Consider the following 27,677-nt stretch of genomic DNA (forward strand, 5'->3'; position numbering starts at 1 on the left):
ATTACTTGAAACAAAACTTAGCTGCTGTACCTCATAAATGACCCTGTAAGTGCAAGAATGTGAACTCTATTCACCATCTAAAACGTATTCATTACCCTGTTAGTATTTGTGGTTCTTTCCTTCTTGCCATTCCTCCACCAATTTTCTCTCCAGCAGGTGATGATATGAATCTATTTTAAGTGTGCTTTCAAAGATAATTAAACAACATAACAACAAATAGAAGAAAGCCCAAGTAGAAGAAAATATTTCAGGCCTTTCATGAAATGAAGAGAAACTTCTGTGTAGATACCTGTAGCTAATCATTTAGCAGAGCTTCAATCTGCTGTATTATGCAGGCCAAAAAGCAATAATCGTGACTTTCACCTTCATTATTTATCTAGCCATAATTAGTGTTAAGCCCTATTATAAATGGTGACTTTGTGCATCTATATAAGTAGTTAAACTTCCACAGTTACCCAGTCTACTAGATTATCATCTTTGGCTGATTCTTTTGAGATCAGCATTGTCTTTCTGGCACAGTAGCATTAGAAAGTATTCTATATTACACTTGCAATAACAGAAAACACATTGATGCTTGCATAGTTATAGTTGAACTTTATTCCAATTGTAATGCTTCTGCACTGTAATGCTTATAAAGCCTAACTGCATACTTACCGCATCTCTGATACATTTGAAGAAAGCTGACTGTTTCTAGTCACTTTAAAATTGAAACCATCAGCTCACTACCTTTCCTGCTGTAAATCCGTGTGATTGTGCAAGGAAACAACACCTAGGTTTTATTGTCTTTCTTCCAGGGATAATACTGATTATCCCTCTGATGTGTCTAAATCATAATATACATTGGAGTAGAGTTAAGTGTAAGACTTGCTTTTTTTTTCTTTTCATTAAGGGAGCTGGATTTGAAGAGGCCAATCTATCAAAAACCAGCATGCTATGGGCACTTTGGGAGAGAAGAATTTACATGGGAAATACCCAAAAAGCTTGTGTATTAAGATTTTCAGAATGTTTCATGTAACTGACAGGTGGTTTAATAATCAGGTAAAATTTCAAGCTGTTCAAGAAAAGACTGTATCTACTGTTTTTTAAATGGCATTCTGTAGTTAATAGATTTACTTAAAATGATTCGTATTTAATTTCTAACTTTCATAGTGGCCTCACACTTTAAATGCATGCTGGTCTATCTAACATACTCTTCAGCTTTGTCTTTGGTAACGTGTGAACAATTTAGGCCTTTGGATGTTATCAGATACTAAGTGCACAGATGGTTGTGGAAGCTGAAGTCATTCCTGTTCTGCCAGGGAAGTCCACTACTGCCTACCCAGTTAACTTTGTACTGAAGTACATGGAAGTTGGTGAGGTAACTTCCAACAGCTCCCTGTAAGAGGAAAGCAGTATTAGCACAAATTGCCATAATTACTTGGGCCAGGACTTCCATCACTACAGCTTTAGTTATGGTCCTTCTAGTCCAAGCAAATTAGTAAAAAAACCCATTTTGAAACATTGTTCATTGTAACCCTAAATATACTTAGCTATAAGGTAGTGTTATCTGTTTGCTTTTAACATTACAGTTTTGTAGGTGAATCTGTGAAAACTGATGAACTCCTGTGTTGTAATTCTTTTATTTATTTATAGTTATTCCTTCTCAAACTGAAATTTTCCATGTCTGCATGAATTGGAATTGGCTATATAAAGTTTCAATTAAGTTTCATTTGGTCACTTCTGAAATGTAAAAAAAAATATGTAAAAAACAATTGTAGGATATTCCCTTCCTTTGACTTCTCTGGCTGAAAGCACAAAATGGAGAGAGAGAATTCAAAATAATTTACCTTCTCTTCAAGAACTAGAGAGGCTGAAAAGGTTTGTATACAGAAAGTAGTGATTCTGGCAAACAAATTTATCATCAAATCACAAACTAAGATAGAATGTTGGAATGCTGTGACCGCTTTTACTTAGTATCAGGGAATTTTAAGAGACAATTAAGCAATATGGCTACCCCATCCATCCCCAATAAGGGAAAAATATAGGCTTCAGTGGTAAATCTAATCAAATGCAAGTAGCTGAATATAACATTAGTCTCAAGCAAGTTTTGAAAAGCTGATTGCTTTCACATAAAGACCAATTGATCCACTGCTCCTTTGACAGACCAGAGCTGAAGTGAGGTCACTGTATGGCTGTACCTGCGCCTTACCGGGCCTGGTACAGTTAACCTGATCTAGCACAGTGGCCCTGCAGTCAGTCTTGTGACCTACAAAAAACACTTTTTTTTTTGTTCTGTAAGAAACTAAATTCATTTCTGGAATAAAAGCTGCAAATTTTTTGTGGGCTTTTTTCCAGTTTTTTATTTAATGACAAATTTTCCTTTTTATCACAGGACCCTGGACCCTGCCTTTGGCTGAAACTAATCCAGTTTAGTATGCACAGGGCCATGTAGACATCAAACGTGTCATTAACCTTTAATAAAATTTGTTCAAATTGGTATTGTCTAGGGAATAGTAAACTAGCTTGCTAAAAATTTTGAAATGTCAGCATAACTTCCGATTTAGTAATATAGGGGTACAATGTTTAAATGGCAGAGATCACTGTATGGTAAACTGACTATAATGACCTTTTGAAAGAGAATTCAGTAAATAGGCATATAGTCTCAATTTTACAGCTGTCTCAATTACAATTATCAATTTTATTGTCATCATACTTCACCCTTCCAAAGTTGAATAGTGCTTTGGTAAGAAGCTGTGATGCGAAGAGCATTTTGATGAAGAAAAAGTCTCTTGTTAAATTTAACAAGGAAATGATTTGTTCAGTGGAGGTGGCTCTTAATCATTGTTCATTGTAAAAAAAAAAAAAAAAGCAGATCTTAGGCCTTTCTGTTAGACAGCTGGAGCGTACAGGAGCAAATTGGAACACGGTGTGTTTCAGACAGTAATAACACATTTCTGCAACACTTCTTTCACCTTACTCTCTGGCTTCCTATAAATAGACTTCGAGATCAAAGCTACAGACCTTTTCTTCAAGGAGTTAGATAGTCTTTGTCTCCAGATGACAAATCTTTCTTTCCCCTTGTTGTTGATTTGTGTTTCAAAGTAGCTAGAAGCCCAGCTGCAGAAGAAATCCCTAACCACAGACTGGAACAGGTACAGTATACATCCAATCTCCAGAGATCCTGCCTACAAATTTTAGCAAGTTTTCTAATAAGTAGTGAATTAGTTTTACTTACATAGGGTAGCTAATTTGCCCTACATAAACTTTTTTCTCAAGAACAGCAAAAGACATATGCCTTGTTCGAAACAAGCAAACAGAGAAAAGCTATCTCTGCTGAATTTGTAGCATCTAATCCAAAGTCAGAGACAAAACTATTGCTCCACAAAACCAGTGAAGTAATTTTCTTTGAATGATTGGCATGTTTTCGCATTATCATTCTAGAAATCAATCAACAGAGCTGGAACCTCAAAAATAAAAAAGGGTGCCCAAATCAGGCATAAGCATTAAAATGGCAGTCATTGCTGAAAGTTTAGCTAAATTATAATGTAGCCTACATACACAAGGATCAATCAAAATATTTTTATTTCCAAATGCTGCAACTATTGCTTTATTAAACTTGTTATTTTAATATCAAAGGAACAGGCTCTTCTTTGAAATACGTGGTTACGCTATGTTATAAAAATCTTCCAGAATATAATGGCTCATCGTCTAAGAAAAAAATTATAATTACACATCAGAAGAAGAACACAATAGTTTATGCATTGTGTTTTGCAACTTCATCCAAAGTATGTATAGATATTCAGCTAATACAAAAAAGCTACATGAATGAAGAATCTGTATTGCAGAAAATTACTTGGGTGTACTGTACACTGTAACAAGTGGAGGTATTAGTGGCTGTTCTAGAAAATGATTTTTTCAAATAGTGGATTTGGATGGGCACTTCCAAAAGCCAATGGATGATTCTTACTGGATTGCATGAGGCAGAATTAAACCTAAATCTTTCAAAGGGGCATAGCTTCACTCAAACCTAGACTAGCCAATTAGGGAAGAAAATGAATGAAACAGAAGTGCCAGCTCGGCTCTGAAAATGCTTTTTGTATACTTCTGGTCTCAGAAGAGATGAAGAGTCTCTCCATGCAAAATGAAGACATTAAATTAAGAAAGGTCAAACCCGTTCTGTTTGCTTTGTGTCAGGATTAGCTTTGTGACTTATGCTTTTGGAGTACATCACAAGAGCAGCTGCACTAAAAAATACAAACCCTGGAGATGTATTTAATCTTCCTTCCAAGGTGTACTTTTGAAATAGTTTTTCAGCTGTGCTGAACCTAATAAACCCTACCTAGAGCCATGCAGACATTATTATATATGCCGTTTTCCTAGCTATATTTTGATTAAATGCTATATAGAGAAATGCAAAGTAGAATGCTAATTCATTACTATTTAATTCATTTTATTCCTAAGGAGCTGAAAGCAATTACTGAAATGGAAATTAAAGTGCATATCTTTTATTACATGCTAATAGAGAGAATGAACTTTTCATGTAATAATTCCTAAGTTTATAGCTTTGCCCTGCCTTGACGTGATGATACAAAAGGAAATCCCTTCTTTACCACCTTCCCCATGCAAGATTTTTGGCCAGAATGACCCTTGGCTCATTCTGGGTGAGGCTGTAGAAGGAAGACGACTGGATGAGAGTTAAAGCAGGAAGGCTGGAGCAGAGCTTTTTCATCAGGAGCTCAACCATCCTGCAGCAGTCCAGTGTGGCTGTCAGAACTGGGATGCAAATTAGTAACAGATGGCACAACCTTGTTTTCCTGTGCTTTTCAACAGGGATGATGCCAGCTTATAAATGGATAAGCCTTACTGCCTTTAACAACTTCAAAAAAAAAATCCATAGGCCTCTCAAGCTGCATAAACAAAAATAAAACATAACTCTTTTTGGCCAAGTACTGTTGAAAACTGGAGCATTTTACCACACTTCTGTCTCAGCAATAAATAAAAAGGTCAACCCCGCTAATGGAGAGCCTTCTAGACAGCTGCACACATTTCAAACTGCATTTTACTTAGTGGTCTGCTTGGACCTTTCTGGTATAGTCCTGGATATTTAAAAAGACAGGACAGTAAAATATTACCCAGACATTCTTCTAAACTTTTTGGCCAGAAAAGCTGCATCTACATCAAGGCTTTCCTCGCATACCTGCAGTAGCTGGAGTGCCAAATCCATCCTGATTTTTTTCAAATGTAACATTCCTGCTTCTTATCCTACATTTTTTCTTATACTTCCTTTACGTGTAACAGATAGTTACTGCTCCTGCAATCTTTCTTATGACAGACTCCCACTGTAGGCTATGACTGTGCTATCTGAACAATTTCAAGCAACCGGAGGAATTGTGCAAATCTTTAGGTCGAGCTTTTAGTACCAGACCTCCCACTTGGTGCCTATCTGCATACGATTTTTGGACTGAAATTTTGGATTATTTGTGCCAAGATCCTTTCTCAACAGTCAAATCTCTCTTGCCTAAGTAGTAAAACTGCAAAGTTTTAAATACAGTAATTTTTCACTGATTTAATTTTATTTGCTAATTTTCATACATTAAAAATGTACATATTGATAGAGAACCAAGATTCTCAGACAGTAGGTTTAAGGGAATTTCAAGCAGGGATGAGCCTGTACTGCTGCTGAAAGAAAGAAATAGTCCTGCTGCCTTGACATCCTCAGCTGTTTCTTCCAGCCTTTGGGACAACTCTTCTGTGCCGAGGTAAATGTGAAACTTAGCACTAGAACAGGGCCATGTTAAAGCTGGTTGGCAAAAAAAACCCACAAGCAACCCAAAAAAGAGGTCATTTTTGCCCAGGTCACTCAGTCTGTTAGTCAAGGTACACCAGAAACCTCAGTCTTCATTTAAGCTGAAGTATGATTTTTAGTTGCCTCATATTCTACCTGCGACTAGAGTCCTCCTTTTGGGAGTAAGAAAGTTGCTAACAAAAAATCTAGACCTGCAAACACAGAAGGATTGCTTCTGTCATTCCTTATAAATGATCCTGTTCCTTTTCCAGTGGCCTTGTATGAATGAGTGTTTGAAGAGGAATATGCAGGTGAATGATAGGACAAGGGACAATGAGCAGAACAGTATGGTGTAGCACGTCTAACTATCAGTGTTTGTTCGTCCAAAATGATTCCAGCCTTTGCCTGAAAAAAATAATTGGAAAAGTCACAAACCAAAGTGGGCTTGCAGGTAGGATGCTCCTGCTGTGAACAGGGAGTGTGCTGTTCTCAAAGTGGTGATGGTGGTAAGATTCATGATAGCAAAAGAGGTTTTCTTATAGGGAGAATTGCAAGAGAAAAATAGCAGCTGACCGCAACAGATAGAAGGAAGTTCTCCATATAATCTGACTTTGATAATTTAAACTTTTTTTTTTTTTTTAATAAGAGATACAAAAACATGGGATCTCTGTACAAATCTACTGGCCTTTAAGACCACACTTCTTGACTGGTAAGCCATTACAGAACAGTGAGGGAAGCACAAGATGCCATGCCCCTGTAATTTACACAGTAGCATGAAGAACTGCAAGTTCTTAGTTTATGGAAGTTGACTGGGAAGTAAAACTCTCTGCAGGAGAACATAAGCATGGCCACCTGAATTTGCGGGTGTCTGTGATTGTCTCAAAGTGATGGCTGCTGGCAGGTAGCAGACTGCAACAGCGAAGAGATGGGACTTTTTGAAGGAGGGCCCTAGCTAGCGGTATTCTTTCTGAAACAAAAGGTTTCGAGGCAGCCTTGCTTTTAGTGATCTGCTGTCGCAGGTCACACAGCCGTATAGCAGCAGGTAGGCCTGACCAGTTCGTGATCTGCCGGTGCGAACACACGGAGAAGCCAGCCTCGCACCTGAATGCCCAGGCTAATGCTCTACGTGGATTACAGCAGTCGGCGATATTCACGTACCTGCCGTGCCGTGACACACCGGGAAGGCACCACCACCGCCGCCGCCACCACCTCCTCCTGTGCACTTGGGTGCAGGCGGTGGGAAGGCAGGGAGGGCGGGGGTTGGCCTGTCAGGGCTGCAGGGAAACGCGAAGGAGCTGGAAGACCCCGAGGGCAGGCGGATCCCGAAAGGCTTACAGCAGTACTCTCCGGCGGAAGCTGCACGTCCTGCACGAGTGCCGGCTGTGTACGTAGGCCCGACCTACTGACACGAGGCACATTACCTCCTGGTGACTGCCAAGCCGCTGAGTGGTAACAGCGGGAAAAAACCTGCTGCCTGCTGAATGACGTCCCTTCTCCCAGCCCGAGCTCCTATCCCCGAGGACGCCCCAACCGCCCAGTCCCGCTCACTCGGGACTTCCGCTCCAGCGGCGGCAGGCCCGCTGCGCCCCGCCGCGGCGGGGATCCGCACCACCCTCGCACCACCCTCGCCCCGCCCGCCCCGCCGCCTCGCCCCCCCCCGCCCCGGCCGGAGGGGCGGGGCGGTCGGAGGTGGCACCGTGAGGTCCGACGTGACGTAGCGCTCCCGGAAGTAGCCGAGAGCTGGGCGAACGGTGGTTGAGGAGGCGGCGGCCGCTCGCCGCTGTGGTCGGTAGCTCGGCGCAGCCGCCCCTACTTACCCCGCTTGCCGCGCCCCTCTCCTCTGCCCCCCGCCGCCTCGGCCGCCGGCCCCCGCCCCCGGGCAACGCCTGCTGGGGCCATGTCGCTCTTCCAGTCCGCCCTGGACTTCCTGGCGGGTCCCGGCTCCCTGGGGGCCGCCAGCCGCGACCAGAACGATTTCGTGGGGCAGACGGTGGAGATGGGCGACATGAAGCTGCGCATCAAGCGAGTCATCGCGGAGGGTAAGAGCAGGCAGCGGCGGCGGCAGGCCGGGGGCGGGGCGGAGGGAACCCGCCGCTGCGGGGCTGGGCTGCGCTGGGCGTCCCCTCGGACCCTGGGCCTCCGCTCCCCCTTGCCCAGTCTCGCCTTCCTCGGCCGGGAGGGCTTCCTTCTCGGCAGGCCGCGCCCCGCGAGGGGAGGCAGGCCTTGGGGCGGCCGGCGTGCGGTGGTGCCCGGCCGGGGCCGGGGCTGGTGGCTTCCTGCTGCGCGGGCAGACGTCCGCTGGGAGAGGCTTGTCTGCCTCCCCGTTGCTGCTTCAGTTCGGGGTCACGGGTGCACGGAGTTAACGCAAGAGCCGCAGAAGGTGTTTCGGGAGGGCCCGGCACAGCAGCGGTGCGCGGTGTTGGCGGTGTTTGCCCGCTTCAGGAATGCGCGGAGAGCCAGCGTGTTTTGTGGCAACTTCTTCACCTCGCTTTATGATTTAGAATGCTGTCACCGCTTAACGCAACTCTCAAAGGCGCTTATGATCTGATTAAGACCTCATGGAAATACTGGATTGCATATGTATTTTTTTAAAAAACGACAATGTGTAATAATATGCAGAGGTCTAAGTTTGCCTGTGCCGTTTTGGGTTGTTTGGAAAACTGTGAAGTGCGGGAATGTATGGTAACTTTAAATGCAAATGTCAGGAGGCTGGTCTCATTCCACATATAGGCTTAGCTGGAGCGTAGGAATTAACTGTCTGGGCAGTTTTCAGTTTCAGTGAATTTTTAGGTAGGCATCATGGTAGTAGACTTGCTAGTCTGTCTTAAAATAGGTGCTGTGTTTGGTGTGTGCAAATTACTTGGAAATCTGCAGAAATGTGGATCTTGTTGCGCTTGTGGTCAGAGCAATTACTTTATTTCCTCAAGCAGAAGAGACATTGAAAGTTTGTCTCAAAAGACTGAGATGTGAATTTGTCCATATTAATGCAGTTACATAATTCATTAACTTTGTACAGGTGGGTGATGTTATTTAGGTTAAATACCCCAAAGCTCTAGTCAGAGATCCTTTTCATTGTTGAAGTTATCTTCTGTAGTTGCTTCTTTTAATTGTCTTGTATTTAAATAGTTTTATAAATAGATTTATTGGGGTTTTTTTGTTGCTGGTTTTTTTTTTTGCTTGTGTAGTTTTTTTGTTGAAATCTTAAGTGACCAGCATGGAAGGAAAATTTGATTCTTCAAGATTAGCTGCTTTGGTTAAACTTACAAAAATTGGCTTGTGTAAAACAACAGGACATTGGTCTTTACCATTGTTTTATCTTCTTAAGGGCAAATAAGTTGTTAGTTTAATGCTTCAGCACTTTTGGCATGTGATCTCAGACAAAACCTTGAAGTTTTTTAGGTAGTAAGTTGCATTTAAAACAGTACTAAATGTCAAGTCCTATTCTGCCTTCAGCCTTTACTTACAGTTCCTTTACAAAAGATCCAGTCAGAGTTGTGAGTGAAACATAAGCACTTAAGGTGGTGTGACTGCAAGGTGAACACTGAGGGAACTGGCTGGTGCTGCTGATACTGTGACATTCCTGCCAGGAGTGACCACAGCAGTTTCCAGAGAGCAACAAAGGAAAGGAAGGGCAGGAAGCTACGTTTGAGACGTATCTGCTGTTTAGTTCTGGGTTCTGAAACAAGTACTTCATACTTCACTCTGGCAGCAGCTTACTGTTTCCCAGGATCTGACACAGGCTTTCTAAAATGTAAGGGGAGAGATGCCAGGTTAGATGATATAAAGCAAAAGGGTGCATGCTTTAAGTCTAGTGTTCTTGCAAATTTATTTGTAGCCGCTGCTTCATGTTCTATGTTTGTCTCGTTATTACGGGTTTATTTCATGTTGTGTTCTCTGTATTTCACTAACTAAAATTGGGCCTAACTGCTTGCTTTTGCTAGAAAGGAAGACTTTGTAGCCAACATTGCTGGGCTAAAACAACCTTTAGGGCATATTCAGTATAAATATACGATACATATAAAATATAAAAGTCCAGCCTCTCCTGCTGTCTTCAGACTTGAATTTGTCTTTAGCATATAATTTATTTTGTTGCTCAAATTGCGTTTGTCTTTGAGCTCTGAACCTGTTTGACACCTTCTGATACATGCTTGCATAACAGTGGCTTATAAGCATTCTCCTCCATGCTTACAAATATAGAATCTGTTTTTGTTCTAAATGAGTTCTTTCATGCCAAATTCCCTACTAGAAAGTCAAGTGCTACTTTCTGAATTTAGATTTCAAATCCATGGTGAACTGTGTGTGATCTGCAAATGCAGAGGCATAGCCTTTTCTGTAAGGTCAAAGGGTCTGCTTTGGGTTTGGTTGGTGTGAACAGAGTCTGTGGATTAGCGTTACGCGGTATCATATCATGGCGGCATAAATTCAGTTGTTCTCGCACCCTGCAACTCTTTCCAGCTCTGTAGCGTGCTGCCTGTGTTGGTGCAAATACACGTTGGGCCATGCTGTAAGCTGAGACACTAGCTGCACAGTTCATTTGGATGCGTTTCCCTGTTCATTTTGCAGAGGTGCCACGCTAGGGCTAGGACCGGGCTAACAGAAAACATGGTGTGCTGCTGCAGGAAGCTGAGAGCGCAACCGGGGAGCGTCGGGGGGGACAGGCTGGTGGTGATCTCTAGCACTGATACTACCTCCAAATGCACAAACAGACTAAGTGTATCACAGGATGGGCTGAACACGGTCTCCTGTATTTTCTACTCAGGCTTTTCAGTAGCTCACTGCAGTTAAGAAATTTTAGAGGAAATGGGTTGGGGCCTTTACCTTTAATCCCTACTTGCCCTTCACAGGTGTTGTGGTTCTTTTGGGTCCTCTGGTTAAGTTCACAGGCACAGTTTCACTTAAGTAGAATAGTTGTTGATTGTGTACCTAATTAGTGAATATTAGTAAATGTAACTATGTCACACTTTTGTGACAGAGAGCACTCTCTTTTATGGCCATAAGTCACTTGTCAGTCTGAGTATTCTGTATCTGTCTCCATCACAACATTGGCATCTGCTCTCACCAGGGTATCTGCACACGCGTAGTCCAGCTACATGTGATAAGAGTTCTCCAAATGCTTGCTAACATGTTCGGTTTTTATAGGGTTAGGTGAGAGTGGCTTAAACTGTAGTCTTTGTCAGATCCCTTGCTGTTTGTGTGAAAAGTATGTTCTTTTTTATGCTGACTTTCTGCTTCTTCAGTTGACATCCTGGATTGTCCTTCACCTTTGTTCAGGAATGTCAGGATTCCTATATTAACCTGTGCCAGATAGTAAGGACCATCTCAGTCCCTCAACTGATTCAATGATTGATGTAGCCTGCACATTTGACCTTGGGACAGAGTGAGGAGAGCAAGTGACCACAGCAGGCTGAACAGTAGTTTTCGGAAATTTCTTGTTTTTTACTTGTGAAAGCAGGCATATTTGCAAAGACAAGCAACCTTGCAAATTTGTTTTTCAAATGCTAGATGCTGCTGGCTTTCATTTTTGCCTTTCCCTTTCTCATGACTAGTTAAGTATGTAATGAAACAATGCATTACAGTAGCAAGCAGTTTTATGTTGTGGTTGATGTCCCAGTTTTGATGCTTCACTAGCTGACAAATAGGAAAACTGTCATTTCACTGAAATAGTCTGAAAAAAAAATCAGTGAAGATGGCAAGAACAGGACAGGTTAAAAATAAAAGTTTTAAATCCAATTTGATTTATAGTGCAATGAACTTAATCGATATTACGTGATGCCTAGGTTTAACTTGAGGGAGAAGGCAAATCTCTTGGCTGGAAAAGATGAAGTACTGACAGGACCAATGCCTGTGGACTGTGGTGGTGTAAAGACAAGTGTAGAGTGCTTGCTATTAAAGCAAATGAGGTAGGGTTAGTTCTTAATGCAAAGTAAGTCATGAGGTGGTCTCAGTGTGGGCCAGGAAGGTGAGGCTGGTAAGCTTTGTGCTCTACTGTGTTTCTCTGAGTCTGCTATGGGGCAAGACTGATTCCAGGACTGACTGCTGTACTTCAGCTACTCCATTTTCATGAGTTGTTGTGGTGCTCTGTAGTGAACCTCTTCTGTGTAAGTTTGTGTTTACAGAAAAAGAAAAACAGTTTTCTTCTGTGTCATGGTTTAACCCCAGCCAGCAACTAAGCACCACGCAGCTGCTCACTCACTCCCCCCCGCCATTGGGAAAAGAAGTAAAACTCGTGGGTCGAGATAAGAATGGTTTAATAGAACAGAAAAGAAGAAACCAATAATGATAACACTAATAAAATGACAACAGTAATAATAAAAGTATTGGAATGTACAAATGATGCACAGTGCAATTGCTCGACACCCAGCTAGTCCCTGAGCTGTGATTCCCCCACCCCCCCTTCCCAGTTGCTATACTAGATGGGACATCCCATGGTATGGAATACCCGTTGGCCAGTTTGGGTCAGCTGCCCTGGCTGTGTCCTGTGCCAGCTTCTTGTGCCCCTCCAGCTCTCTCGCTGGCTGGGCATGAGAAGCTGAAAAATCCTTGACTTTAGTCTAAACGCTACTTAGCAACAACTGAAAACATCAGTGTGTTATCAACATTCACATACTGAACTCAAAACATAGCACCATACCAGCTACTAGGAAGACAATTAACTCTATCCCAGCTGAAACCAGGACATTCTGCCATAATTTCTGTGGCAAAAAATAATAATCTGAGACCCTTTCTGAGAGCTTGGGCTTTGTTCTGAAAATGGGACTATGAAATGCTACAGCAGTGAAAAACTAGTCTCTCAGGGCAAGAGCTTGTATAAGTATGTACATACATACACACTGGTAACCTGTATGGAGAAATACTAAGATGATTTTGCTGATATAAAAAGCTTCAGAAAACTGACTTAAAACCATTGACAGATATTTCCATGGGTGGAAATAACGAGTGAAAACACCCCAGATAAAACTACATTCTTTCTATGCCCCTAGGAAAGAAACCAAAGCAGTCTTTCTGTTCTTAACTTTAATTTTGTTGTTTGCCTCAGTTGGGTCTACTATACAGGTGTTTGATCATACAGGTGTGTTGATGTGGGGGTGTGATCCTTGACTGACATGGCTGTGTTGACTGAAATCCTCGGTGTGGCTGTAGTTAAACAGGTGAAACTGCTTTTTTTTTTTTCTTTTTTGCAAATTATATTGCTAACTACATTGGTCACAGGGCCTGGTAAGTCATGCCACCATTGAAATGGCCTTAAAGAAGACTCCCTTCATTACTTTTCCTTTTGTTAACCCGTGCTGTGAAAATGTAGTAATTAAACCAAGCATTTTGCTAATACACAAGTTGAGTCCTGCCAGCTTTAAATTTGACCTTAGCAAAGTCTTAGTTTGGACACTGCATATGCAGATTTCACCAGATTTCCAGATAATGTTAATTATACTTCACTTAAAGTCAGATAGCTATGCTTTAACCTAAGCACAGCTTGTATTAACTTTCTGTTGATAACAGGAATTTATCATTTTTAAATGGCTTGCATTGCTTAAAATGTTCACTTGTACTGCTAGGCCAAAATGAACATTTATGATTTTCCATGAGTATTGAAACTTGCAAGCAGTATGTGTTTTGAAGTAGTTATGAAGTTGAATATAAAATTTCTTCAGATTCCTAGATACTAATTAAGAGGACTGAAACTAATTTTTTTGGTTGGAAATGAGATTAACTTAAATACAACAAAGTAACATGATTCTGAGTGTTTAAAAAAAAAAGGCTTTTCCATCAAGAAATGAACTTGAATAGTTTTCATAATGTGGTTCAGTTTTAGGCATGTAGTTCAAGATTATTTGGGAACTGAGAGAGAAAATTTTAGGGCAATGGTGGATATGTCTAGAGTTTTTGGAGGACTATGATGATCTGCACTTCTGTGAAAATTTGAAATATATCTTTTTTGAAGACTTACTATATAATCTTTAGTCAGGTAAACTAATTCCTCCTTTTACTCCTTTGTACTTACTGTCAACAGGATTAACCTTAGTGATAATGTGCAACTTGGTCTATATTGTAAGCATTTCTTATGTTGGAGGAAGAGCTTGCAGGAAAGCTTATCAGACCCGTTGAAATAGTTGGAAAGGTAGCAATGCTTCTAGGGGCCTTCTTCAGAGTTTGGATCAGCTTGGTTGTTAATCAAATATATGCTTGAAAATGATGGATTGAATTGATTTGAGTTAATTCTGATGCATAGGTGCTTTCACCTGTATACTTTCCAGGAGGCAATTTGATGCATTTGAATGAAGCACGGTTATGTTTTGGAGTGCATGTATGTAGGTCTGTGGACATTTGTGTTTGTAGAGGTACTAGCAAAGTGTATACTTGAAATGCAAAGTACACTTGCCCCATTCCAGCCCTGGTAGAAGCCTTGGCAGTGTACTCAGCTGAGCTGAGCTTGCAGAATAATTGTTCTGTAATCTGTGGTGCCTCTGTCACCATTTTGCTTGAGTGCCTTACAGAAAACTAACTGTGCAGTAATTTTATGTTCTAGAAATTTGTGCTGAGCTGAAGCCCCTCATTTTGTAAATTGAAGCATATATTTTCAAGATGCGGCTTGCAGGGTTACTAGAATAAAATCAAAGAAATATTTATCAAGATGAATGTAAAGGCTTTCTTCTGTAGGGCCAGCAGTACTTTCACTGTGTAGAATGTCTGTGGGATCTGTGTAGGGTGAAGACGTGGAGGCAGTAGCTGTGTGGTCCAGTGATTGTACACTGGTGTAGGGGCTTGCAACTCACTGGAACAGTGGACTCTGAAACCTGGGACATGCCTCTAGATATGAATAGGGAACTGGTTGGAAAGAGCAGTCAAAAACCATGGTTTCCCAGCACCCAGCTTCAGTGGAAGCATGACTCACAGATTTTCTTGCTTGTTTCACCAGCTCCGTGAAATCTGTAAGCAGTAGTCACAACTGATTAGCACTGTCCAGAACCATGTGTTCTTGCATATGTTCTCATTCAGAAACTGTCTTCAGGTAATACTCTTAAGGTGGCGGTAAGTGTGGACTTCATTCTATCTCCAGCCCCTGTCCCATCAGTGCCCAAAATGCTGATTGTAATTGCTGATCAGAACACTTGCACTGGGGGCTTTAGAAAAGCTAAGGGAACTTCCTGTTGTGGGAAGTACCAAACCTGATTTTACGGAATGAATCAAAGTAAATGGATAAGCACAATGCATACATGGGTAGTGTATGGTGGGACTGAACTGCAGCGCTCGCTATCTGTTGTCTTCAGTGTTCTCATTGACTTTAACTCTTCTATGGTGCACTAGTTACTCTGCTTTGCTTGTCCTCCCTGCAACTGGGATCATGGTTTTGCTGGTTTTGTGTATAATTGCCCTTTAGATACCAAAAGGAAAGGCAATATCCAGGAGCCTGTCATTTATTTGTTTCATGTTGTGGATGCTACTGGCAAAGGAACAAGATGTGTGGGCAGTACTATTCAGGAGTCTTGGAGAACACTGTGATGGTTAATTGCCATGTAAAACTTTTCAGAGTACTTCTTGAAAAGCCTTGTATTTGATTGAATTGCACAAAGCAAACACTGTGTTCACTTCAGCCTCATATTAATATTCCTCATCTACAGAGAATGTATTGGGTACTAATGTGACCATACTGATTTGGATCCTGCATCTTTTAAAAAAAGTGCCTTGTCAACTTGTTTCTTTGTCTGTGGTGGCTCATTTGTTAGTTATCCTATTCTTAGACATTTTGACCAGTAAAATTTTGTAGTTCACCAATGTTTTCTGTCCTTATTCTCCAAATCATTGTAGAGAACATTGCTATGTAGTTCAATGAATACAGAATTTATATTATAGGAGTAGAAAGGCAAATCATTGAAGTTTGTCACTTTGGCTGTTACTCTACTAGAGATACTCTACAATAGTTGGAGAGCAACATATGCAACCACACTGTTTGTGTAACCATGAGGACGACATTCCCAGAAGAAATGGAAGTGATACCAGTATCTTTAAAATGGAGTAGAACTGTATAAATATGTTCTTTTGATGCAGTTAGATTACATAATATAGCAATTGAGGAAACTTACCAGACCTGTAACTTTTTCTCAGTCTTTTTCACTTTGTAGAAATGTGTACAATGTTCTTGAGCATATTGGTAGTATTCGATGAAATAGATATTCTGACAAAAGGATTTGGAAGGAAAAGTGTTGTATGGAATGACAAATTGCAATTTAGTAACAGCATCATCCTTATTGGAAGTGTGCGCTTCAGTGCTTGAAAACACTTTCTGCTTTTAATAGGAAGCCTGAAGCATGGCAATTATTCTAAAAGTATAAGGAGGTGTATGTTTAACATTTTGTCCCCCTTGGTTATTGCTATTTTTATAGGAAGCATAGCAGTGTAAAACCAAGAAGTAGTTTAATTAAAAACATTAGGTAATACTGGCTGTACTGGATCTTGGTTTTATAAGGACCTGCATTAAAAAAAAAAATATTGCTTCATAGGAAATCTGCATATGCAGACTAACAAAATGCAGGAAAGTAACAAACTCGGTGTGCTTTTGGTGTGTGTAAAAGAAAGGACGAGAGTATTTTAGCTCTTGTATGTAGGTTACCCATACTCTTGGTAAGCCACTGAAAAATATGTATACTTCTTACATTCAGAAAGTATCTAAATTCAAACTCTGTTAGATTAAAAAGAATTATTTGCCTGAATGTTGAAATTAAAACTGACTTAATCTGCTTTTTTTGTAGGTGGTTTTGCTTTTGTCTATGAAGCTCAAGACCTTGGAAGTGGCAAAGATTATGCTTTAAAGGTAAAGTGAATTTAATTCACTACAGGTATATAAAGGTCTGTCTTTTTGCTTGATGGCACTTAATCCTTGATGTATGCCACTGACAAGTCATTTGGAAAAATCCAGTATGATAAAGTGGTGTTTGTACCACGCTACCTGTATTTGGTCTAGAAATTCATGACCCTGCCCCCAAGCGTTCTGTTGCATGGTTAAAAAGAATCTTTCCTGGTTACCTGAAGTGGGGTACAGGAATATTTACACTCCTCAGGAGCAGATTTAGCCTACCAGTTAGCCTACCTTTGTATTTCCAAGGTGGGTTTTATCAGTATTAAAAATAATGCTCCACACTTGGACTCATTGATCAGACATTCAGCCTGGCACTTCTCAGAGACGGTCCTCTAGATTCTTGTTTTCTGAAGACTTATAATAATCATCTAACAGCTGAAAAACTGAAGTGTTATGGAAGGGACAATAAAGTGAGGTAATTTACTTTGTCATATTTTGCTGCAAAAAAAATTATGTCACTTGTGTTCACCGCAAGATGGCTTCATTTTTGGAGTAGGGATGTTCTATGGCTGTATCAGTATGAAGATGTCTATCTTGGAAAGTGAAAAGGATGTAGTATGAGGGGTGGGAGAGGTAAGATGGCATTACACCGCTAGTAATTACTTGGTCTGGTCTTTTTCCTTTTCATACTACATCCTACAGTAACAAAACATGTGACGAAACCCATATAGTATGTGTTCAAAATGTCATCTAGAAGTAGCCCCATTTGAAAATATCAGATAAAAGGTGAACCATTACTGTGCTTCCTCTGTTTTATAAAACTGGTACTTTGTAGCAACTGCTTAGATTGGTTCTAGTGAAGTGTTGACTCCAAATCCAAGTGATACTGGAAATAGTAATGCTTGATTTTGCTGCTGATTACCCAGGTACCATTGAAAAAGTTGGGCTACATAATTTGGAGAAATTTTGGTTGGAGTGGATTGAAGGTTGTTCCTAAAGATTTGAGGCAGAAGATGAATCTTTCCTTGTCAGGCGCAATGCTGTAGCCAGGAGACTTTAGTGTTTTATACAACAGAAAACTGTCAGTACAGTTACTTGACGAGTATCAAAGGTTACTACTGCTCAGTTGTCACTAAACCTGAACAGTACAGGTAGCTGCAAATCTGGTGTTTTATTTATGGCAGTATGTCCAAATGTAGAATAAGCCCACTTTGTTTACTGCCCCATCACAATTCCTTAGGTTTTTGACTGTAGCTTATCCTTTCTGTTCTAGAAAAAAATACCTGTGAACTGTTTTTCTGTAAGTTTTAATAACTGTATATTGTCAATTATTCTGTTTTCTGACAGCGATTGCTATCTAATGAAGAAGAAAAGAACAAAGCCATCATTCAGGAAGTTTGCTTTATGGTATCCTTTTCTGGAACATATTTTAATGTTTTGATTTAATTGTCTGATATCAAACATTTCTGAGAAATGCAGGACTGCTCTATGGATTCAGCTCTTTCCTGCTTAAGAGGACTGACATTCTGAGGAAGGTGTGGGTTCCTGGTTTGTCATGAATATGGCACTGGCATCAAGCAAGTTCAGTTCTTCAAAAATTGCAGGAATTTAATGTGTGCAGATAACTTCTGTAGGTAGTATAGACTTTGTCATGTACTTTGTCTAGCAAGAAGTGAAATTCTTATTTGGGCTTTCTTGCAGTCCTGTGACTGTGGTCAAGAGACCTTTTGACTATTCAGATGATACTTAGATCTTAAGTATCCTTCCCTTATATGCACTGGATTTATTCCTTTTTTAACTACTCAAAATTTTGTTTTTACTCTCAATGTTTCTTAATTTCTGCCTCAGATGTGTCTGACTTTAAAAAGTAATGCTGAATATTAAGGCAGGAATTTCAGTAGAATACATGCATCACAAACAAGCAGCAGACATTTTTCAGTGTTGTTGCTGTCCTTTTCATCTTCAGTGATGTTAGATGGTAGGGTATAATGTTATCTCAGAGTGTTTTCAGTCTTTGGCTTTAGTAAACTCAGTATTTGCTCCCCAGCATTTGTTCTAAGACCCTTAGTTTGTTTCAAGAGTCAGTGAGTAGCTGTGGTATGCTGTTGTTTTGTTTTCCACTCTGATTATTCAGCTTAATTTTGAGTTACCAGGCAAAACCACTGATCTTAATTTAAGCTACTCAGATAGTTCTTTTCATGATTACCAAAATGTTTGGCAAAATCTTACACTAAACACTGTTCACTAGAAGTACACTTGCAAAGAATGGACTACCATAGCACTATGTATTTTCTAGCTACTCTTGACCATATTTTGCCCAGAGTAAAGAACTGAATGTTCTTTAGATGTTTTTTCACAGCTCAGGTGCATTAAAGCAGATGTACAACATGAATGAGAGTTAACAGTTGCTAACTTTCCAAGATATAACTGCGAAATGAAATTAATTCCTGCAGCTCTGAGTAAAAGGTTGTGAAGATACAAGATATAAAATAGTATTTAGGATTCATTCTAATTTCGTGGATCCAACTTGCCCTTTTTTTTTTAATAGGTTTGTTGTAGTTAGGATGTCTTTGCTTTTTTCTTTTCAGACTTGGTGAATGCATCTTCTAAATAATGTGTGTTTGTCTCATAGGCATGAGTCTCAGTATACGACCAAGGTGATGCACATCAGGGTTAACACAAACAGGCATAATGCAATGTAACTTCAATTGGCAGGAACTGAGATCACTTACATTTTACTCGCCTTTATGTAGTTCAGAAATGATACCTTGAATTTTTTAAATGGAAGTGAAACATGACAAAGGTTGTACTATGAAGAATTATTACTAATAATGGGTAGATAAGTTCCTCTGTCTTTTAGAGCTTTTATTTGTTTTGAACTTCATTTTAATTACTAAAAATTGAAACATAACGTACTTAATACTTGCTTTGGAAAGATAGGTGTTGATACAATAGCCCTTTCTTGATCAGCCAGCTCGAGAAGCAGCTGATAATTAAAAGGTCTCTCTGGTACTTCTGCTAATGCCTTGCAGTCATTGTCAAAAGACAAAAAAGAAGTAACTAGGCCTGTTTTGAAGTCCAGTTTCTTCAGAGCCTTAATCACAAGTGGTTTTTTTTTTTAATGCTTTATTTTGAATTTTTATTACGTTACCTTCAGTGGCTTCCCTTGAAGTCTGGTTTGTTTTTTTTTTAGCTGAGGCATGGATTTTTAGTATTTTAATTGCAGCTGTAATGCTCTCTGTTGTTTTAAGCTAACATTTCATATGAGATATCTGTGAACTGCCGTGTTACAGTAGCATCAATAAACTTGGTGGTTGTCTTCCTTGAACATGTTATCTCCAGAAAAAACTTTCAGGTCATCCCAACATTGTCCAGTTCTGCTCTGCTGCATCTATAGGAAAAGAAGAATCAGACACAGGACAGGGAGAGTTTCTTCTGCTTACAGAGCTGTGTAAAGGTAAACTGTCTTTCTTTTCCCAGCAGTGCGCATTGCTTTTGGCAGCTGTTTTGCACAGGTTGCTTCACAGCTTAGAAGCTTAGAAAGCCTCTTAAAGATAGCATAGTTCAGTGGAGCTAGAGTTCAACCTCATCTTTTATAGGATAAGGATCATGTTCTTTGAGACTACAGTTCAACCTCATCTTAAATATGGGATAATCATTAAGTTCTTTGTGTTTGAGACAGTCAGAGGAAGGAAGAGGAGGAATAGTTCCTTAGAGCACCATTTCCTTTGGCACTGCGGTCAGTGTGGATTTGCCCTTTGCAGAATATCCACCTAAGACTACAACTCAAGACTGTAAATCTTCCTGAAAGAGAAAGTGTTTGTCTGTTCATGCCAAGCTCTCGGAATTTGTGGTCTTCTGGTATGCTTATATGAATTTCTCTGATTTCCTGCAGGGCAGCTGGTGGAATTCTTAAAGAAAGTAGAATCCAGAGGACCTATCTCCTGTGACACAGTTTTGAAGATCTTTTATCAGACCTGCAGAGCAGTGCAGCATATGCATAAACAGAAGCCTCCTATTATCCACAGAGATTTAAAGGTGTGTTACAATGTTTAAATAAAGGCTGAATTTAAAACAGCAAAGGAACCTGTGGGGCTGAATCAGTGTTAAGACTGTTGATCAAATACAGTGGATGCTCTTGAGTGTAGTGCTTACATGTATTGCCTTGCCAAGGCTGCTGGATGTCAGTGAAGGTCATCACTGAAATACTTATCTCTTCAAACAACATCTTTTCCTTGTGCTTGTGGTTAGTACTACTTGTACTCTATCTGAACAAGCTGACAGAAAAGCAGTATATCATGGTTTGCTGATTAAATTAGTCTTTAAGTAGTTTGCTTTTGATAAAATAACCAATTACGACTTGTGAGTTGCAGTTTTGGGGTGAGCAGGTTTTCTACATAGAAAAGAAAGCTTTGAATGAGAAGACAAGGTAATGTTTGATTCTCTGTAAAAGATTACATAGCCTTTGAGTGTGTAGTAAGCTGTTAGTTTTAGAACTAACAACTTGTATTGCATTTTAGGGCTTGTTTTTAACTTGAATTTTAAAATTTGGTAGGCATAATTAATGATAGATTTTTTGTTTCTTAATTTTGTGTTCTGTTAGCCTTTACCAAGATGCTATAGGGTTATGCTGTACAAAGTGTTGTCCCCTTAGAAACTTTGGTGATTTGAAAGGACTTCATCTGTGTTTGAATTTTGTATTTTGAAAGCAGGGATTCACCTTTACATGTACGCTATACCTTAGCTGAACAAGCCCTAATCATCAGTGAGATTCTGCTGTACTACAAATACATTTGAACCTAGTAGAAAGAGGTGGTCTCTATAAACATAAACAAAATAAGAGAAAGAAGATTCTTATTCCTGAAACAGTGTCTGAATTTCACGCATATGTCTGTTTTCTGCTTGATGTGATACTAGGTGAATATAAAAAAAGGAAAATTTGTTCCACCTTAAGTAAGCATGTACTTGATTACTTCAGGGAAAGGAAAATTAAACCACTTTTGGAAAGTAAATGTGTGCGAAGTGTTTTCAACACTGTTGTTAAAAGCTTTAATGTTAGGCACTAGTACAACCCCTTAATATAAAAAGTAGTTTTGATGATGGAGCACTTGTTTTGTTTTGTTCTCCTCAGTACCATTGAGCAGGCTTCTAGGTCATGTCAAAGAAATTTTAACCAAGCTGGGATAGACCTTTCTTGTTGTTATTTTCTAGAATAAAATCTTTTATTCTTCATGGAAATTTCTATGCACCAGCCCTTAGGAAAAACTTGTAGAAAAGGTGCATCCCTTCTCTGAAAAGGGGGTAAAAACTGTTTACAAATAAATATACAATTTCTTACATAGCCAGCTCCACTGAAGTTGAGCTAATGCTGTAATTCAAGGTCTGTTTTTTCTTGTCAAGGCATATATGTTCCCAGCAGGGATAAAATATGGGAAAAGGCAGGAATTTGGTTTCATGTTGGTTTCATGTTACAGGGCCTGCAAAGCAAGATTAAATGATAGTTGTGCTGCAACAGGCAGGGACCTTACTACAATTTGGAGCCAAATAGGGTTCATTTAACTGCTGCCCTTTCCAGAGGGCTGAACTTAGGTCAGCAGCATAAAAACCTGTAGGTCAAAATTTTGAGCCTACCTCAAATGAGACCTGAGATGCTAGTGTAGCATTTGGGGAAGGGTGTGGTAGGGTGGAGTCCTAACAGGTTTTTCTCAATTATTTTGACTAAAAATATAAGGATTCATGAACTTACAGTGCAGCTTAAAACCAAGTTCAACTTCTTAGTGGTGGCTGTTTCTATCCTCCTGTGGTTTCCTTCTCTTGCTTGTCAGTGTAGTGCATTCTTTGCTCCTGAACCCCTTTAGACAAAGATTGCACTTATGTGTATGTATAGGACTGTAAGAACCCAGCTAGTTTCTGAGTTGTAGAAATTCTAAGCTAGATAGACGGCGATTTGTAAAATATCAGTGCTGCTCTGGTATTTCAGTTGTCTGAATTTGATCTTTTTGGGGTTTGCCATGCTGCGCACAGCTAGTCTGCATAACATAGGTAATAGAGCCTGTTAAAATCTGAATGATCAGCTGGAATGTTTTACGTTATTAGCAACCTTTACCAGTGCACAAAAACCAGAACATGTGTGCACAAAAGCTTGATCTCTGGTCTTACTGTGACTATTTTTAGTGTATAAATTTAATGTGATGTTGAATGCCCACTGTTCTTATTGTACATGGAGATAAGCAAAGGTCATCCAACAGAGAAGGGAATTCAGATTGCTTGTTGAGATTGATACTCTTATCACATCATTAACAGAGCTTATGTCTTCCTGCAGGGTAGTCAAAATTCATTTTATAGCAGAAGAAGTTGGAAGGGGCTTGTGTAAGGGAGGCTAGTAGGATGTTCTGAAAACCAAGGTTTTACAGAAGGAAGTCCAGAGATATGGTTTCAAAGGGAAAGGGAAGACAAACGTAGTTATCTGTAGTGTAGTGTTGTAATGTTACTAATATGCCTCTTAACTTTTACACCTTTTCCTGGCTTCATACAGAGAAACAAATTTTCTTTTTTAGCCCTTTTGTGGTTATGACCTCACAATACTGCTGCCCAATACCTACTTCTACCTTCCCCTTAAGTTTCTTACCCAATCCAGGAAGGTTAGACTTTATGAAGTAGAAAAAGGGAGGGATGACGATGAACTATTTGGGCAGCACATGGTCCTCAAATAGCTGGTTTCTGTCTCTGCACAGTGTCATGGCTGCCTCTTTCTGGGTGTCCCCCAGCAGCCTACTTCTCTAGTAGTGCCTTCTTGTTTTGTGTCTACAGCAGTCCTAACCTCCACTCCACTGCAATTAAGCTAAGTGTTCAGTTTTAAGCATGAAAACATTTGGATTCCAAGATGCTGCTTTTGCAAGTGGTCCTCTGGAAAAACTGGCCTCTTCTTAGGCACTAATGAGATTATTTTTCTTCCTGGAGTTTATTTTATGCTCTCTTGAATGTTTCCTGCTCATAGTGGTTTTGGTGCTTCCTTTTAAAAATTGGCTGTATTTCTACCATATACATCTATAGTACTGTCTCCAATCTTTGTGTTCCGGTAAACAACATTCTGGGCTAAAGTGAGTATTTTTTTATATATATGCACAAGTGAGTTGATGTTTAAAAGCATGTGTGTTAATGTACAGAAAAGACATCTTTAATTTATTATTCTACCTCTTTTTGAAGGTGGAAAACTTGCTTATTAGTAACCAAGGGACGATTAAACTTTGTGACTTTGGTAGTGCTACAACTATAGCTTACTATCCTGACTACAACTGGTCTGCGCAAAAGAGAGCACTGGTTGAAGAAGAGGTGAGACTATTTTAATGTGATTAATCTTTATATCAAAAGTGGATTTGTTTAACTGTCACTATTAATCTAATATTGATTCAGGGGTCTTCTAAGAGAACTGAAGATTGTTTCAGTTGTAGTGTTCGTAAAGCTTTGTTTTTGTATTCAGGTTGCCAGAGTTCAAACACTGTTTTGTAGCTGCATATACAAATACTGCTTCAACTTGGGAGTGGAGTCCATTCTGCAATCTGGTGTGAAAATAGAAGTGATTACTAGAGCTTCTTCTAACTGTGCTCTTAACAGGAAGTCAAAAATTGGTTATGGCAAAGTGATTCCCACCTTCTCATCAGTTTTTCTCAGTTGAATGATATATAAAGAAGTAGCAAGTCTGCTCAGCAGAATTTGAATAGGCAGTATTGCAGTCCCGCTAGGACTACAGTAATGGTGTTGAGCACGCAGTGTGTTTTTGCAAAGTGCATTTATTCTTAGTTTAGAGTTGAGAGTAATGCTGGTAAATCTAATGTAATACATCAGCTGGACTCAGACCTTTAAGTATGGAGAAATACAGTGACACTTAAAATTTGGGTGTTCAACTTCTGATATCACAAGTCTCTGTAAACTCCCCCTGTTCTGGAATCCAGCATCCTTGGAGAGCAATCCTTTGTTTTCTGGAGAAGAAAAGATGTTGTACCACTGTCTTGTATAGTCTATGCAAAAAGATAGTAGAAAAGGTTTCTTCAGGGATCCTTGTGAACATAGCTTAACTCTTTGGATGTGTCTGCACTGTCATTAAGTGTGATGAAATGAAGAATACACACTAGAGCATGAATTCACTTTTTGGTTTATTGTTGATTTTCTGTATTTGTGTCCATATCCCTTTTTGCCTTTTGTAGAACAGTCGTTTTACTTTACATGCTTTGCAGTTTGGAAGGACTCTTGAATATCACAATGTTATTTGAGTACTACTGTCTTTATCCGGCCTTATATCAAAGCTGCTGTGACTACTACAGGATTCAATTGATGGCTTCTGCCTTGACAAGTATTTCTGAAATTTATTTTCAAAGTGAGAAAGCTCTCCATGTAGAATGGATAGCAGTTTCTTTGGTTGAATGCTGTTAGAGCTTATTATTCAAGTTTCTCTTTCAAGAAATTCTGTCTTCTGCAGATCACAAGGAATACAACTCCAATGTACAGGACACCAGAAATGATAGACTTGTATTCAAATTTTCCAATTGGTGAAAAACAAGACATTTGGGTAAGAAATCTTTCTCTTGCTAACTCGAAGCTGTTTATGTCATAGTGAAACTGATTCTGCAGTCTTCATGTTAATTTGTTGATTAAATAAATAAAGGCACCAAAAAAAACATAGGATAGACTGTCTTACGTCAAAGTAAACTTTAATAGTATGAACGGTGTATCTAAATATTAAAAGAATGAGATTAGTACTTGAGATTTTCTCCCAGATCCAGCTTGACTTCCACTGTGAGAGACAATGCTGAACTTTGACATTCACTAGAACTGTTACCTAGTTGGAGCTTGCCACCATAGAGCCAGAATACTTACAGTCCTTAGATTTAAATTCTTGCCTTTCATGCTCTGCCATGCATGTAATCCTGGGACAGCCTATGGCTGAGTTCAAAATGGTTATATATAGGTATTGCATCTAGATAAAATTCTGACAAGCAAGGATGAGAATGATGCAGAGATTATTCATGCTTTGTATAGAAAGGATGATAAACTGTTAACATTCACTAGAAAAATCTGTAGCCAGAATTAAAGGTAAGTATTAAATCCTTAGTTGTACCTTTTTTCAGTTGTGTAATAGTGTAATAGTATTGAGGTACTGCCCAGTGACTGTGCTTAGGGACTTAGTTTATTGGATCTTTTTTGCAGATACAGGTGTCAAGCTGTTCAGCTGTTATCCGTATTGGCGGTGTGTCAAAAGGCAAATTGAGAAAGTGTAATACCGGCGCTTTAGAAGTTTTTATTTGGAATCTCAGAACTTCATTCAGCAGGTCAAAAAGTTATTACTAGGGTTTTTTTGGTCACTTTGTCATGCTGCTTTTTTACCTGCTGGCATGTGAGCGCTCAGACTGACCCAGGTAGCTTCTGTAGAAGGGACTGTGCAGCTTTGGGGCAACATCTTGGGGAAATGGGCTCTTCTGTTGTCCTATTTTCAGCTGGGATAGAGTTAACTGTCTTCCTAGTAGCTGGTACAGTGCTATGTTTTGAGTTCAGTATGTGAAGAATGTTGATAACACTGATGTTTTCAGTTGTTGCTAAAGTAGTGTTTAGACTAAAGTCAAGGATTTTTCAGCTTCTCATGCCCAGCCAGCGAGAAAGCTGGAGGGGCACAAGAAGTTGGCACAGGACACAGCCAGGGCAGCTGACCCAAACTGGCCAACGGGGTATTCCATACCATGGGATGTCCCATCTAGTATAGGAACTGGCGAGTGGGGGCAGGGGAATCGTGGCTGGGGGACTAGCTGGGTGTCATTTGGTGGGTGGCGAGCAATTGCACTGTGCATCATTTGTACATTCCAATCCTTTTATCATTGCTGTTGTCATTTTATTAGTGTTATCATTATCATTATTAGTTTCTTCTTTTCTGTTCTATTAAACTGTTCCTATCTCAACCCATGAGTTATACTTCTTTTCCCGATTTTCTCCCCCATCCCACTGGGGTTGGGAGGGGAGTGAGTGAGCGGCTGTGTGCTGCTTAGTTGCTGGCTGGGGTTAAACCACGACACTGTTAAGTGTATCGATGCTGAGGCTACGTGGATGGTATTGGCTTTGCAGAATTGCGTTGCTGCAACTGGAATTGCCTTTTAGCCAAAATGAATCACAATCGGTGTTTAAAATATTCAAAATGTACCACTGTTATAATCCCAAGTTACAGATAAAGCAGAGGGAATGAAAACCATTCTCTAGCAATTAAAGAAAAGATCAAATCTAAGTGGTCTCTTCACTTCCTGTGTGTTCAGCTGCTTGCCTTTGTGCTTTTCTCCGCCGTGTGGCTGTGGATACTGTCTTCTGATGTGCATGGTGTCTTGGACTGCACAAGGAGTAGTTTCATTCCTCCACCTAAATTATGATCTGCCTTACTTCTTTGTAAACAGGCATTTCTGTGGCAGAGTAGGTGGTATTTCCTGTACTCCCCTGCTGGATTAATTAATGTGGACTATATGGCGCTTCAGTGTATACATTACTGAGAGCTTATTATCGACTGACAAAAATGTACTTGCTATACAATAATACAGAATTAATATGTGCAGCTTTATTTCTGGCCCTGGATTGAGAGACTGAATAAGTGTTTTGGAGTAACTAAATCTCAAACCTTTGAGACTTTAATAACATTCATATCTTTGAAACTGTTAGTGGGGTGAATTGACAACCAAGGACAGTTGGAGATGGTGCACACAGAGGACTGGAGGCAGCGAGCACATTTCTTAGCTGATGTCTTCACTGGCTTGTTTTATTTGTGGGGGCTATAAAAGCCCGTATGCTTAAGCAACTAAGGTGGGGTTCAGAAGAAACTTTGAGGAGGAATTTTCCAGTCTGAGCAAACGTTTTCTTGGAGGTATTGGATGTTTTATTATCAAACTTTTATAGGCCAGGTGGAAGAACATGGTACTATTACAATAGTATAACTGTGCCAGTATATTTCATATCTTAACTTATATGAAAATACATATATCAACTTATGTAACAGATGAAATTATCCTAACTATCCAGAACACCTGGACTATTCAGAGATTAGAATTTAAAACTGATTTCTGGCTTTGGTGGTGTTCCCCTGTCAGGTTGCAC

At 39.8% G+C, this 27,677-nt stretch overlaps 2 protein-coding genes and 1 long non-coding RNA gene across 7 annotated transcripts in view; 2 read left to right on the top strand and 1 right to left on the bottom strand.

Moving 5' to 3' along the window:
• LOC104317004 (S-adenosylmethionine synthase) overlaps window positions 1-2,543 on the top strand; it is a 31,457-nt gene extending 28,914 nt beyond the window's left edge. The window contains exon 9 of one of the 3 annotated variants that reach the window (XM_069776268.1): window positions 890-2,534. In XM_069776268.1, the coding sequence (XP_069632369.1) occupies window positions 890-992 (103 nt within the window). In that variant the 3' untranslated portion in view covers window positions 993-2,534. Of the gene's footprint in view, window positions 1-889 lie in introns of all 3 variants that reach the window. The other 2 variants (XM_069776269.1, XM_069776267.1) reach the window with 2 other exon arrangements.
• On the bottom strand, window positions 568-7,363 carry LOC138683800 (uncharacterized). The gene is made up of 2 exons (XR_011323246.1): window positions 6,923-7,363; window positions 568-6,169 (listed from the first exon to the last, which is right to left on the bottom strand). It is a non-coding gene; the product is annotated as an uncharacterized lncRNA (long non-coding RNA).
• A 93-nt stretch (window positions 7,364-7,456) lies between these two features.
• Window positions 7,457-27,677, top strand: part of GAK (cyclin G associated kinase) — a 74,094-nt gene continuing 53,873 nt past the window's right edge. For 2 of the 3 annotated variants that reach the window (XM_069777001.1, XM_069777002.1), the window contains exons 1-7: window positions 7,460-7,803; window positions 16,510-16,571; window positions 17,904-17,963; window positions 19,899-20,013; window positions 20,452-20,594; window positions 23,763-23,888; window positions 25,033-25,122. In XM_069777001.1, the coding sequence (XP_069633102.1) occupies window positions 7,662-7,803; window positions 16,510-16,571; window positions 17,904-17,963; window positions 19,899-20,013; window positions 20,452-20,594; window positions 23,763-23,888; window positions 25,033-25,122 (738 nt within the window). In that variant the 5' untranslated portion in view covers window positions 7,460-7,661. Of the gene's footprint in view, window positions 7,804-16,509; window positions 16,572-17,903; window positions 17,964-19,898; window positions 20,014-20,451; window positions 20,595-23,762; window positions 23,889-25,032; window positions 25,123-27,677 lie in introns of all 3 variants that reach the window. The other variant, XM_069777003.1, reaches the window with a different exon arrangement.

This window comes from Haliaeetus albicilla, chromosome Z, assembly GCF_947461875.1.
Source record: "Haliaeetus albicilla chromosome Z, bHalAlb1.1, whole genome shotgun sequence".
Lineage (NCBI taxonomy): Eukaryota > Metazoa > Chordata > Aves > Accipitriformes > Accipitridae > Haliaeetus > Haliaeetus albicilla.